Consider the following 13,851-nt stretch of genomic DNA (forward strand, 5'->3'; position numbering starts at 1 on the left):
GTGTGTGTGTGTGTGTGTGTGTGTGTGTGTGTGTGTGTGTGTGTGGCAGATGTGACGTGGACGTGGAGTGAATGGCCCCTCGTACTGCAGATATGACTGTGGAGGATCCGGTGGGCCGGTGGGGGTCCAGTCCTGTGGAGGAGGTCAAGTTCATCCCTGAGCCTGCGCTGGATGAAGAGCTCCACAGCAGCAGCCAGGAAGTGATGTGCTATCACGGAGACACGCCCACTGCGGAGTGTGCATCCATCACAGACAGGTAACCGGAGCAGAAGCACAGAGGCTGAAAGTTCATCACCTCTGTAACGCTATCAACGTTTGAAATCACCCAGAGTGACGAAGCCTTTCCTGGACACGAAATTACAGCCTGAACCACCAACCCAGTTTAAATGGGTTTTATGGGAGCATCGCACAGAGACGGGTACCTGCCAATTAGTGCTTAGTCCAATCACAATCCTCGAATTTTACCAGAACTGGAGCCAGACGGGCTGTTAGTGCAGTGACCTCACAGCAGTCATATTATTGGTCACATGACGTCGTTAAAAGGCTCCAACAGCACAAACATGGTCCAGGTGAAGCTAGCAGACAGCTAGTAGCTACAGCCACCTGTCAGTCAAAGAGGCCACGCCCCTAATAATGCAAACTTTAAGGCTTAAAACCATTTAAACAGGTGAGTGATAGAAACAGCCTCCCCTGTACAGGTGTTATGAAGGAGGATCCACAGACAGTTTGCGTATCAGGCTGTAAACATGTTGATTTCTGCTGTAAAGTTTTAACATGGAAGTCTATGGGGCCTGACTCACTGCTGCCTCTGCTGGACGTTAGCGGAACTGCAGTTTCTAAACTATAATTTTAGGCCCTTTATGTTGCCGCTTGGATGCACCTTGCAGATATGCTGGTGATGCATTTCACCACTTCCCAAACGCGCTCCGCTGGACAGGTCTGATAACGGTGGACGTTCAGGGTGTACGTTTGTGAATCATCCAGCTACTCGCAGCCAATAGGAGAGGAGTACACTGTGGATATAAAAGAATGGACATGGTTAACAGCAGTACTCACAGAGGCTGCGTTTCTGAAGGGTTCTTGGTTAGTGACGAGAAGCTATGACCTCGATGACTTTCCTCAGAGTCTCCAGTCTTCAGTCAAACAAATGCTTCACCCTGAATCCTGCATGGTGTCGTTTCCACTCAGATCCAGTAACATCACAGTGAGATGACACATATTAAAAAACACCATGAAAGAGGTCATGATATATTTTCATTATACATTTGAAGACAGAAGAAAAATATTGTGTTTAATATTTTTCTTTCCTGTGAGTAAATCTACAAGGCAGGATGAATCCTTTCCTTTCATTTATGCAAAGTTTTTACCTTCTGAATGTCAAAGTAGAAAACTGCCTTTGCAGACTTCCTGTCGTCTCTGTTCGTGTGTCGCTCTGTGCAGTGAGGAGCAGTTTTGCAGGATCTGCCACGAAGGCCGGGCGTCAGGAGAGCTGCTGTCCCCCTGCGAGTGCTCCGGCAGCCTGGCTTCGGTGCACCGGAGCTGCCTGGAACAGTGGCTCACCGCCTCCGACAGCGGCCACTGCGAGCTCTGCCATCACCAGTTTGTGCTGGAGCGTGTGCCAAAGCCTCTGACTGAGGTAGGCCCATCACCACACTGATGCTCAGGACTCGACTCACAGAGGGTTTCAGCGGCAGACTTGTGACCGAGACAGCCACACTTCTCTAATGTCTCAACCCTGGATTAATGAAACCAAGTGGCTTCGTGAGCTGAACATGAGAATATATTTGTCATCTTTTGTAGTGTCCTCTCCTCGTGTCACGCTCAGCCTGCAGAGAAACATCTTTGTGAGATGAGGCAGATGAATGAGGCTGATTGAAGTTAAAAAAGAAGGATTCGCCGGCTTCTGCTGCAGAGCAGACAGAGCAAAGAGTGAAGGCTGGCTCTTTTTCCTGAATGGTGGCATGTCAGACTCAGTGGGAGGAGTTGGTGGCTTCACGTTGGAGAACCTGTTGCCGTCAGCTCGCTGTCCATAAAGCCACTTAGCCTGCGAGGCAGATTAGCCGGTGCTTCTTTGCTGCAGAGGACAGGAGAGTGGCCTCGGTGCTCTCTGTAGGTGCATTCTTGGCTGGTAATCTGCTGATTAAGCACCGTGTGCTGTGCCAGGCTAAGCTACACACTGAACACAGGCCTGCTCAGGCGATGCTCCACGCACGCAGGGGAGGAAAGGTGCAGCACTTCCTGTTAGCGATGTACGAATCGAATCCACACAGCAAACACACACACGTTTATTCTGCTTCGATGCAGCTCCAAGTAAAAGCTGAACTGGGTTTGCAGCTACAAAGTCTCCTGAATTATCACACCGTGAATAAATAAAACATTAGTTTAATGTATTCGTTTGATGTCACCAGTTTCACTTAGTAAATGCAGGATCACTAAACGGTTCCTGGAGGAGTTTTCCTGTCTTACGTTGGTCTTAACTCCGTGTCCTGCTGATATAAGGGACGCAGTAACAGTCGGAACATGAAAACATATCACAGACATTTTACTATTTCATGGAAAACATGAGGCTAATCCTCTTCCTGCCTCCTCTTTCTCTCCATCAGTGGTGGTGCTCTCCAGCCATGCAGCAGCAGAGGAGGACGCTGTGCAGCGATGCGGCCTGCTTCCTGTTCATCACGCCGCTCGCGTCTCTGTCGGGCTGGCTGTGCGTTCAAGGAGCCATGGAGCTCTACTACACCAATGGGATGGAGGCCCTGGGACTCCTGGTGCTCACTCTGGCTCTCATCATCATCTATGTGTTCTGGACTGTGGTGAGTTTAGAGTCTTATTTTACTAACTCGAATGTAGAAGATTACTGTGGAAGACTTCAGTCCTGCACGGGGACACTTGCAGTTACTAAGTAGCAACTTCTAAAACTAAAAAGTGACGCAAATACTCAACGTCTGCTCATGGCTCCAAACGTGAGTCGTCCCCATGGACTCCTACAGCAGAAATACTCATGAGAGCAAAGGTTAAAGAAGGCCCAGCCAGCTGCTTTTCAAGCCTTTTGTTTCTCAGGGCCCCTAAACATTAGGAACAGCTGTCTCAAAGGGTTCAAGAGTACGGATATGGATTCAGAAATGTAAGAATCCACAGAACTACAGTTTATAATAATGCAAATATATAAATTCTAAAACATATTTGAAATCACTATTTCAAGGCAGATTCAGGTGGTACTGAACTCCACTCAGGCTGCATGGGTGGGGAGAAATCTGCTCTCTTTCTAGTCCCTGTCAGGACTCTTGCTGCAGCATTTTGGATCAGCTGAAGGCTTTTCAGGGAGTTTTTAGGACTTCCTGATAATAATGAATTACAGTCGTCCAGCCTGGAAGTAATAAATGCATGAACTAGTTTTTCAGCGTCACTCTGAGACAGGATATTTCTAACTTTAGAGATGTTGCACAAATGGAAGAAAGCAGTCTTACATATTTGTTTAATATGTGCGTTGAAGGACATGTCCTGGTCAAAAATGACTCCAAGGTTCCTCACAGTGTTACTGGAGGCCAAGGTAATGCCATCCAGAGTAAGAATCTGGTTAGATACCATATTTCTAAGCTTTTCAGGGCCGATTACAATAACCTCAGTTTGATCTGAATTAAGAAGCAGAAAGTTAGCGGCCATCCAGGTCTTTATGTCTTTAAGAGGCTAATTGAGCCTAATAACATTAAATGCTGTGTTCAGGCTGTCAGCTGTTTAGTATCTACATGGATGTTAAAATCACCCACAATGATTATTTTGTTTGAGCTGAGGACTAAATCAGACAAACTCGGAGTCAGGCGGACGATCGATAACAAAGAAAACTTGTGTTTGAGTTTTACTGGCTGCATGGACCAAAGCTCTGTCTGCGTCTTTGGTTGATTAACAACCTGGAGTGAAAGATGTTGGTTTTAATGTCAGTGTTTCACGCTTTGGTGCAGTCGTGGAAAGCATAGTGCGCTTTGTGATTTTGTTTCATGTTTAAATTGTCTTCTGCTGGTTTGGTTTTTGCCAGGTTTCTGTGCGCTACCATGTGCATCTCTTCAAAACCTGGAAGAAGACTGACCAGAGAGTTCGACTGTGGGTTCCTATGTCAGCGCAAACACCTCCTAACCAGCAGGTGGCGCCCATAAACTTCCTCAGCAAAGCCATCAACAAGGAAACGATGGTGTAGGTGGAAGTCTGCTCAGCTCAAAGGACGGAGCTCACGACCCCATGAACTTTTAAATCACAAAAGACTCAATGACTCCTTTTATTTTCCTCTGTACTTTTATTATCCTGTGTTTTGGTGTTGGTGGTAATGGCATGGGGGCGCACTGGAGCAGATCCAAACTGCTTTGTAGTTAAACGCCCCCAAAGAACTACAGAGGCTAGCCTTGGTATAGCGTCCACATCTTCATTGTTAAACAGGTGGTAGTAAACGCTAAGGATGTAAATTCAGTCCCACAGATTCCCAACTTAGATCTTCTAATGACCACCAGGGGGCGATACCTGTGGCTCGTGGTCAGTTTATGGACTCAGGTACTCATTTCAGGTCACATATAATAAAACAATAAGTTCATTTTGTAAATGTTTGTCATTCTGAGAGGATTACGCTCATTGATTCACTCACATGTGCTGTACCAATGTACCTGCACATGTGATGTGACAATAAAAGTGATTTGATTTGATTACGATGACATCAAATCCTCAGCTGGAGGCTTCAAAACATCCTCCGCCTGTTACGTCTGTGCTCGATAACTATTGGTCTGTGAAAGCGGCCTGCTTTGCTCGAGATGTGCTGAATGGATGCATCCTGACTGAAACGCAGGTGATTCCACAGAGGAGCAGCTGGACCAGCAGCGCAGCTTTCAGAGTTACTGAGAAAAGAGAAAACTACAGTTTCCGTGTCTCGGTGCTCCATCATCCAGGTAAATCCCAAAAGGTGGATTCTGTTCATCTGGACGTCTCCAGTGGGAGAAATGTTTCGTTACCATGACAACCACGCCAGTCTACCCACCCAACCTGCAGCTTTCACCCAGAAGCTGAGCTATGAAAATAACCCAGCACTTTAGGGTGTGGTTCCCCTGCAGCATCTCTGCATGCTGCTGGAAAGAAGCACAAGTTGTATTTGTTTAGAAACTTTTAGCTTTATTTAGTACACTTCAACAAAAATTAAAATCAAGCTCCTGTTGTGAAGCGAGAGCGACGAAACGTGAGGGACACTGTTGCTGTAAGGCAGGTGAGATCATCTCACCGTCCTACTGTAAATAAAACTACTGGAGCCAGAAAGCAGCAGTCTGAGGCCCGAGCTGCTCCAGGGTTTTTCAGACCGCCGTCGAGGTCGGTGGCAGAGAGCAGGCGTCACATCACAGCACAAGTGGTCTCCTTCGAGAAATCCTGAGGGGGACAGAGCAGCAGCGTTATCGTCATAATAAAGGTCTGGTTAGTAGAAAGGAAGCAGAGGGCGGGGTGGAAACCTCTGGATGTCCAGATTAATGAGCATTACAGGCTGAACCTTCAAAGCCAAACAAACCTGAGGGCGTGATGTGCAGGGCGGGGCTAATCCTGCTCACTGTACCACAGCAGGAGGCCGCGTGCGCTACTGGACACGTTTGTGTTTGGAGTTTCATTTTCGCCGGACGGTCAGCGCTCGCATCTTAAATTCCTCCACAGCTGAGAAACTGATGCTGGTCATTTATATTTATCCCCTCATGACGCTGTTGGTCTCACCGATCTTTTTAATAATCGTCGCCTTTCCATTTTAGGTGAAACCTGCCCGCCTGCTGTTTAAAACGTGATTGTTTTAAAGCCGAGCGCTCGTGGAGGAAAACTCGTTTAAATGTTCCTCTCGTTTACTTAAAAGATCTTTTAGTTTCTTTTAATGATGTAATTAGAGATGCGAGGGCCTGGTCCAAAGAGCAGAGGTAATCTAAGGTGTTATTTGGCACCATATTATTACTGCTGCTCCACCTCCTCACTGTCACTTCCTGCTCCAGCTCAGTCTGGTATTTTACAAAGTTTTTCACCCGATCTGGTAAAATTAGAGAGGTCCCGTTCACTCGACAGTTTACCTGCATCTTTATTCAAAGATGTCTTCCAGTCTATTGGTCCCTGTGTGCTCGCCATAATCAGCACTGCGTCTGGTAAACTCCTGCTTAAAAAACCCAAGTTCGACTCTTCTTAGCAGTTACAGACGGATCTCAAAGTTGGTGTTTATCACCAAGAAAAGCTCGAGGCCAAGCAGCTCACAGCAGTTTCAGACAAACAGCGTTCGTGTCATGTTTCAGTCGGACTTTCGTAGAGCTCATTCTACTGAAACGGCTCGTCGCAGAGTCTGCAGTGACATTTCCTGCATCATTTTGCATGAAAAGGTTTTATTCTGCTAGTGTTGGACCTCATGTTGGTATTTGATACGGTTGATCGCCACATGCTGCTCGATAGGCTGAAATATTGGGTCGGCGTATCTGGATCTGCCTTGGACGGTCTGAACGATGCTCATCTGCGGTGGTTTGTAAGTACAGGTCATCCTCCACTTCTCTCAGCCATCGTGTGCCACAGGGTTCTGTACTGGGCCCCTTATGGTTTCTAATAGATCTACTTCCTGTTTTGAGCTACTTTAAGAACATTTGCCATCACTGCTATGCAGATGATATTCAGTTCCACATTTCTGTTAAGCCCCGAGATGTTTCTAAGCTGCACATCCTGAATTAGTGCTTAAACTCCATCAAAGGTTGGATGGCTGACAACTTCCTCTGACTCCAGTCTTTCCTTCATGAAGGAAGGACTGGAGTCCTTGTAGGTGCTCCTGACAGATTTGCTCCCCTTTCAACATTTGTTAAATCGTCTCAGGAACCTCGGGGTAACCTTTGACCCGCTCTCACTTTGGATCTTCATGTTAAATCTCTGGCTCGGTCCTGCTTTTATCACTTAAACGTTGCCAAATTAAGTCCTATTGTATCTCGCACTGAACTGGAGACGGTCATTCATTTCATCACATTTGATTGCTGTAATTCATTGTTTACATGTTTAAGCAGTGTTGCTGACACAGCTGCCTTGGCTCCCCGTTGAGTCCAGTTCAAGATTCTGACTTTAGAGGACTTCATGGACAAGCACCTGCTGACATTACTGAATATCTTCAGCCCCGTGTCCCCCGGAGGTCATGTGATCAGGCCCTACTTGTTATACAGCATACGAGGCTGAGAGCTACAGAAGACAGAGCTCGTGCGGCAAAACAGTGATTAGTTAATAGGAGTGCAACAGGTGGGTGCTGGGGTGGAGCAGCAGCAGCACGGGCTTCTCAGATGCAAAGTTTTCAGATGCCGATGCGTTTGTGCTTGGAGCGGGTCGCTTCTCTTTCTGTTCGCTTTTACAGAGCATCCAGAAAGTTCTCACGGCCTTTTTCCAAGATGGAATACATTCACTCTTAATCTCATGAGTTTAAATTTTTTTTAATACATTTGCTTTTATCACTTCGCCATAATGTGGTGCTGCCTGTAGAATTGAGGTGAAAAATGAATTTAATCCATTAATAATGATGCAACACGACAGAATGTGGCATAACTGGAGCGGTGTGCAGTGAAGCACAGTGATGCTTTCTGGAGGTACTGCAGGTCCTCGTGGACGTGCAGACTGTAGCTCTACTCTGAGTCCTCAGCATCTCTAAGGATGCGCCCAGACATCCTTCAGACGATGCTCCACTCTCTTCCACAGAGACCAGGACAGCATCCACATCTCTGCAGTCACTGCACACAGCTGTGTCAGTCTTTCCCTGCCTGGAGTGGGCGCTCCACCCCGTCTCTGCAGAGCACCATGGCCTCAGATTTGAAGGCGTTAATTCTCTCCTGAAACAAACTGACGGCCTCCAGCTTGCTCAAACTACACTTTGAGTTTACTTGACGAGTGAGCTGCGCTTTCAACAGCAGAGTAACTGGGCTGCGTGATGGATGAGTGAAACAAGCCATGCATCTGGTTATGGGAGCAGGCGAGGCGAGCGGAAAAGCTGAAGCTACTTTACCCCCCACCTACCGTCCAGGCCGAGCGTGGACCGCACTCACGACACCGAACAACACTTCTTTTTTCGCTTTGGCTGCAGCGCAGGCGGGAAAACAAAAGCAGACATGAGGTCTGAGGTCCTGCACTTGGTCCTTTTCTGCTTTAACATTTCCCCCTGAGGTTACCTGTCTCTGGAAGCGCTGCATTTCACTCCCCGTGACAAACTCCTCATCAAACTCCAGCCCAGTGTCGTCTTCACCCCCACCCAGCATGCAGAGCCTGCGCTCGGCCACTTCCTGTTTAAATCAAATCGCAGTAATACAAACATATCCTGTACAGCTGTGGAAGGTGCCACACTTCAAAATCATCACCTAAAAGTTTCAGAGTTAAATAAAGTGTTCATGTTACAAAGCATTACTTTCAGCTTTATTGTACAGGTGCATTCTGGGAGGTGTGGTTTATTTCCTCTACCTCGTGGTTGGAGTTCAGGAGGATCACCCTGATATCAGTGATGACCCCCCAGCTCTTGTGGCCCTGCAGAACCAGGTCACTGGGCTCCACCTCCACCTCAGCGCCTGCTGCCCAGATCTGACAGGTAAACGCACACGAACACGCACACACACTTTCATTGTGTTTACAGTGATTACCAGTGGCGGTCAATAAGTCTTCCTACAGTGTTAAAGGACTCACAGTGAGTGTCTGCCCACCAGCCAGGACGCAGGAGGAGGGAATGTGAAAGGTGATGTCTCCAGCGCCGGGGTAAACCCGCCGGACCACCCATCCACCCAGAGACTGCTCCTGGAAACAAATGAGAAACAAATTAAAAAGTCATCATCTCGACCCTAAAATGGGTTTTCTCAAACTGCAGAGCACGCCATCGTGACCCTGTAGAGATTTAAAAAATTGTTTGCACATATTTTACATGAAGGCTGCTCTAACACCAGCTAGCTTAATGTCCTGAGATCAATATACATTATTAAATGTAATTACAGATGAATTACTGCAGTGCTGAACGGGTCAGTGAGTGATGGAGCGCATGAAGAACCCGGGCAGGTTGCTGGCTCTGTGTCATATTGACATTGTTGTAGTTCATGTAACAGTTTTTCCTCCCAGTAATGAATGTTACACAAAATCGTTAACAGCAGTGTGCAGGAGGTCATCGGAAGCAGACCGCTCCACACCACACTGACCCAAGCTGGTCGTGCATCCCTACACAATTAAACCCACAGGCATGAAAACATGCAGCCAAGGCAGAAGCAGCAAAACCTGCAGTTCCTCCAACATCCAGCAGAGGGAGCAGCGACTCCGTCACAGGTGTTAAACATGTTTACAGCCTGATACACAAGCTGCTACATTCCCCCTGTCCTAACATCTGTATGCGGAGAATATTTTATTTCTAAATAGCAATATTACAGTTTGCCTTATTAGGGGCGTGGCCTACTTGACTGACAGGCGAACAGTGACAGCTGTAGCTGCAAGCTGTCTGCTAGGCTTCACCTCTGCAGAAACTGAACTGGACCTCTGGGCGTGTTTGTGCTGCTTTTAATGAAATCATGTGACTATTAATGCATGTTCTGCATCCAATACCAAGCTGTCAAACATCCTCCAGCTCGACCCGAGGCTTTACAACCCGTACAGACTTACTTTCTCTGAGTTGTTCTTCAGTCGAACATATTTTCCGTCCACGTCAATCTCTTCTACACTCACGGCGCCGCGCTCCATCGAACGACTGGACATTTTGTAGGCGGGCGAGCTCCCCGACTCGCCTTCGTATTTCCGTTTCTTCCCTCTGGGCTTTCGGCCGCTGTGCTCGTGCGTTCGAGGTATGGATGTCCGCTGCGAGGGGCTGGGCGACAGCTTAAACCTGACAGGAAACAGAAACAACCATGGAGCAAAAGCACCTGAGACCCAGGACTCCTCCACTCACACGCAGCCATACCTCTGCTCCTCCACCTCCAGCATCTTCCTGTAGGCACTGATCTCCACGTCCAGAGCTACCTTTACATCCATCAGGTGCTCGTAGTCCTCCAGCTGACTGAACATCTGGGTTCTCATGTTGAGCAGCTCCTGCTCCTTCTGACTCAGTTTGTGGTGCCAGACTTCCCGCTCCTTGTCCAGAGTCCTCTCCAGGTCCTGGAAGCGGTTCTCCAGAGAGATTTTCTGACAGAGAGAGGGGGGAACATGAAGAGCGTTTCCCTCCACATCAGAGGCTTTTTCTCATTTTGGTGCAGAAACTGCAGGAAACTTGGAAGCTGCACTGACGCGCACAGACCTCCCCCAACTCACTTCTTTTCTGCACTGCTGCAGCTGCGAGCTGAGGGTCTCCACTCGGACCTTCGTGGCGTCCAGCTCGTCTTTTGTGGCCGAAGCCACGTCGTTCTTCTCCAGCGCATCCTGCTGGGCGTTGTGTAGCTGTCGGGCACAAAGCAGCGTGAAACACATTTTTTAATATCAGAAAACAATCTGTGAGCAGCTCTAACCTTTGAGCCGAAAACCCGGTCGATCTCTTCTTTGTACTGCTGAAGCTGCGACTCGCTGTCCTGCCGCAGCTGCTGCATCGCCTCAGCCAGTTTGCCTTCGAACTCCCTCCTCCGCCCTGAATCCACCTCCACCAGGCGGCTTTCGTGTCTGCTTCGGATCTCCAGGATCTCCTATTTCAAAAACAAAGAGGTGAAACTGTGACGTGAAGATGCGCCAACCTGAAAATGTAGAAACTGGCAGCAGCCCGAGTTACCTGCTCACTGATGTTCTTGTGCAGTTCGAGCTCCTCTTTCAGCGTTTGCACCTGGTTCTCCGTTTCGACTCGCCGCAGCATCTCAGAGCTCAGCTGGTTCTTGGTTTCTGCCAGCAGAGCCTCCAGCTGGTGACACAAATAAGACGAACGTCAGAGCTGAGGGACTGACTGCACCTAACGTTGGACTATTAGGATTTTCAAATATCCGATTAGTGACAAACCATGAGGTTTGGGACTAATTTCCTAATTTTCAGACACCGGTTGCAGGAATGCACTTTAACGTCACTGAATTTATTCAGAAGTTCAGCCGTCTTCACATCACTTCAGCCCCCGATGGGCTCAGAGCCGTGCGACCACCACAAACGGCAGCGCGGACAGACAGCCGAAGCCTGCCCGATTTCACTTCTTACCTGCGCACATCGCCATGGTAACTCGTGCTGTGAAGCCAACCTGCTGCGGGGCAGGTGACGCTCAATCAGCCCAGTTACAGATTCAACAGTAAGTGAAATTATACGAGCGCTGAAACAGATGAAGCCTGATTGGTGGGCTGAAGCTAACGTGCAACCATTCATGTTTCCGATTCTTTTTCAAGCCAAGCCAGGATTTCCTCACATCCCGTCAGACCGAACGGCGCAGGCTCGTTTTCCTGTCCCTCGCCGCAGGTGAGACACGACGTCTCCGATGAGGATAACTGGTTGGGGCGTTCCACGCACGCTGCACAGTTTAACGGCGGCTGCCCTTCTTACTTGTTCGAGCTGGCTCTGCAGGTCGGCGAGGTCGCCGTTGAGTCTGCGTTTCTCCGACTGCAGTTTGGTGAACTCGGCGTCCTTCAAGCTCAGAGTCTCCTCAGCTCTCCTCAACTGGGCCAGCGCGTTGGTCAGATCGCCCTCCTTCTTCTGGTGCCTGAAAGAGACGCGAGCACAACGTTATCGGTCATGTGATACCAGCTGCTGCCCTCCCCCAGCAGAAGTCTGTTAAACACATTAAAACAAACCATCACAGGAGTCACTCAGTCAGGCCGGCGCTCACACTTTGGAGTTTCAAATGCACAGACTCAGATCCACAGACACTCACAGTCCACGTTTACCACGTTGCTGAAATTAGCCCGACTTCATATCACCAGGATGTTTAATGAAACTGAGCCGCACCTGCTCATCTGCTGTTTGCTTACTTTAGAGCCTTTACAGCTGTAACATGTAAGAGTGGCTTTAACTGGACTCCAAGCACTCGAGTCACACCAGGGCTGCTCATCTGCTGCCCTGTGGAGGTCTGCAGGGCGAACACTGCTGCACACACTGACCTGTGTCTCCATCGGCTTCCAGTTCACCTCCGTGTCAAGTTCAAGATCCTGCTTCTTACATCCAAAGCGCTTCATAACCTCGCTCCTCCAGATTGATCTTCTCCACACGTGCTCTGTTCTTCTGCAGCTTTCCACCTGCTCGCATGTCTACCCTGGGACTCTTTGGTCGTTCTGCGCCTACACTTTTGGGATGCACTTCCACCAGATCTCCGGACTACAAACTCCCTCTGTACTTCCATCTGTTCAGAACTGCAGACCCTTCATCACGACTCCGTCTTAGTCTAGCTCTACCTTGTTTATGTGTTTATGTTTTTATTTTGTTGTACTAATGTAAGGTGACCTTGAGGGTCTTTAAAGGCACATATAAATAAAATGTATTATTATAACAGCGGGCAAAGTTCTTACAACCAGACTGAGGAAAGATTTAATCTCCGTGATGAGACAAACACGTTTATGAAGGATCAATAATCAGCATCCATCAACTCCTATAAAGTTTTATAAAGCGGGGCGGAAACCATGCTCTAAATCAGACACTTTCTGACTGCAGTCTGGTGTAACGGTGTGCGCTCCTACCTCGCCTGGAGCGTCCTGTGCTCCTCGCACAGATTCCCGTAGTCGATCTGCAGCTGGGCCCTCTCCTGGGCAAGGCCGTCCAGGGACTTCCTGACGTCGGCCAGCTCCTCCTCGTACAGCCTCCGCACGCTGCTCCTGGCCTCCTCCTTCTCCTCCAGCTTCAGCAGCATGTAGGAGCGCTCACTCTCCAGCTCCTGCACCCGCTGGATGTAGTTGGCGAGGCGGTCGTTGAGGCCCCGGAGCTCGTCCTTCTCCTGCAGCCGGGACAGGCGGGACGGACTGGTACTGGAGGCGGACAGGCCGGCCGCCGCGCCGCTTCGCCGGCCGGCGGAGCGGCTGGATCGGCCACTGGAGGAGGAGGCGGCCGCCGGGGTGGAGGTGGCCGCGGGGGTACAGATGGGCGAGGCCATGACGGCGGTGCTCGCGGTGACAGCTTCACAGAGCCGGGGACGGTCCTCGGGACGGCTTTAGTAGCACAGCCGGCCTCACCTGCACGCAATCATTCCTGACGAGCTGACAACGGCACGAGCGCGCGACCGAACCGCGCAGGGCACATCCGGCTGACCTTTCAAAATAAAACCAGCAACAAAGTCGTGAGATTTTTTTTCCCCAACTTTATTTCATCAGAAACTTTAACAACAGGCATAATGCACGTAGTGCAAAATTACAATGCAGTGGAACAGCATGAATAATTAAACAAACAGGATAGAAATACAGATTAAAATGGGAAAAAGCGAGGGATACAGTGACTGAATAATTACAAAAACACATTAAAATATTACAAATATTAATGGTTTTTAAAGCTTTTGTTGTGAGAGGAACAAATTGTAGTCACATAGATTATGGATGTGGTGTTTGATTAATGAGCTGAAAAGCATTAGAGTCTTTCTCACTAAAGTCAGTATAACCAAATAACACGTTAGGTTAAAAAAGTACAAATTTAGTTTGTTTCTGTCAGAGATGAAAGTAGCGACATCGTTCCATAAAACCTGAGTAAAGGCACAAGACCAAAATAAATGCGGCAGGTCTGTGGGAGCTTAATGTATCTATGCAGCTCTTATATTTTAAATGAAATCTCCTTCACTTTGTTAGTAAGGAGGAATTTTTGTGGCAAAGACCAAAACCTTTTTCCAGTCAGTGTCCTCGACAAAATGAGTCCAGAAAGAAATGGATGGAGAAACAGAGACTCTTGAAAAAGAGGCATTCACACCTTACCAGGACGAATACTATTATTACGCCTGTTTTCAAAGAATAG

The 13,851-nt window shown here is 48.4% G+C and overlaps 2 protein-coding genes across 5 annotated transcripts in view; one reads left to right on the forward strand and one right to left on the reverse strand.

Moving 5' to 3' along the window:
• The window catches only part of zgc:158785 (uncharacterized protein LOC791214 homolog), a 7,266-nt gene extending 2,236 nt beyond the window's left edge, over positions 1-5,030 (forward strand). Inside the window, exons 2-5 of one of the 2 annotated variants that reach the window (XM_005923982.2) lie at positions 50-256; positions 1,441-1,636; positions 2,604-2,810; positions 4,031-5,030. In XM_005923982.2, the coding sequence (XP_005924044.1) occupies positions 72-256; positions 1,441-1,636; positions 2,604-2,810; positions 4,031-4,189 (747 nt within the window). In that variant the 5' untranslated portion in view covers positions 50-71 and the 3' untranslated portion in view covers positions 4,190-5,030. Of the gene's footprint in view, positions 1-49; positions 1,637-2,603; positions 2,811-4,030 lie in introns of both variants that reach the window. The other variant, XM_042221554.1, reaches the window with a different exon arrangement.
• Positions 5,031-5,124: 94 nt separating this feature from the next.
• Positions 5,125-13,150, reverse strand: lmnl3 (lamin L3). Of its 3 annotated transcripts, XM_005923983.2 has the most exons (12): positions 12,597-13,150; positions 11,470-11,626; positions 10,724-10,849; positions 10,470-10,640; positions 10,276-10,401; positions 9,929-10,149; positions 9,634-9,853; positions 8,680-8,787; positions 8,461-8,577; positions 8,175-8,285; positions 8,023-8,083; positions 5,125-5,394 (listed from the first exon to the last, which is right to left on the reverse strand). In XM_005923983.2, exons 1-11 carry the CDS (start codon positions 13,004-13,006, stop codon positions 8,048-8,050), a joined length of 1,803 nt encoding a protein of 600 aa, XP_005924045.1. In that variant the 5' UTR covers positions 13,007-13,150; the 3' UTR covers positions 5,125-5,394; positions 8,023-8,047. The 3 variants fall into 3 exon arrangements, with proteins under 3 accessions (XP_005924045.1, XP_005924046.1, XP_005924047.1); XM_005923984.2 differs by lacking the exon at positions 8,023-8,083; XM_005923985.2 differs by lacking the exons at positions 8,023-8,083; positions 8,175-8,285.
• Positions 13,151-13,851: the final 701 nt, after the last annotated feature.

The sequence above is a fragment of the Haplochromis burtoni genome, unplaced genomic scaffold (genome assembly GCF_018398535.1).
Source record: "Haplochromis burtoni strain Fernald_Lab_line unplaced genomic scaffold, NCSU_Asbu1 Contig_69, whole genome shotgun sequence".
Taxonomy (NCBI): Eukaryota; Metazoa; Chordata; class Actinopteri; order Cichliformes; family Cichlidae; genus Haplochromis; species Haplochromis burtoni.

Bases quoted from the DNA above. Each gene is read 5' to 3' on its own strand.
- lmnl3 (XM_005923984.2), bottom strand. From the start codon at position 13,006: ATGGCCTCGCCCATCTGTACCCCCGCGGCCACCTCCACCCCGGCGGCC. The intron at 10,402-10,469 runs GTTAGAGCTGCT...TGTGCCCGACAG, and splicing joins ACCGGGTTTTCGGCTCAAAG to CTACACAACGCCCAGCAGGA. The intron at 10,150-10,275 runs GTGAGTTGGGGG...TCTCTCTGTCAG, and splicing joins TGCAGCAGTGCAGAAAAGAA to AAAATCTCTCTGGAGAACCG.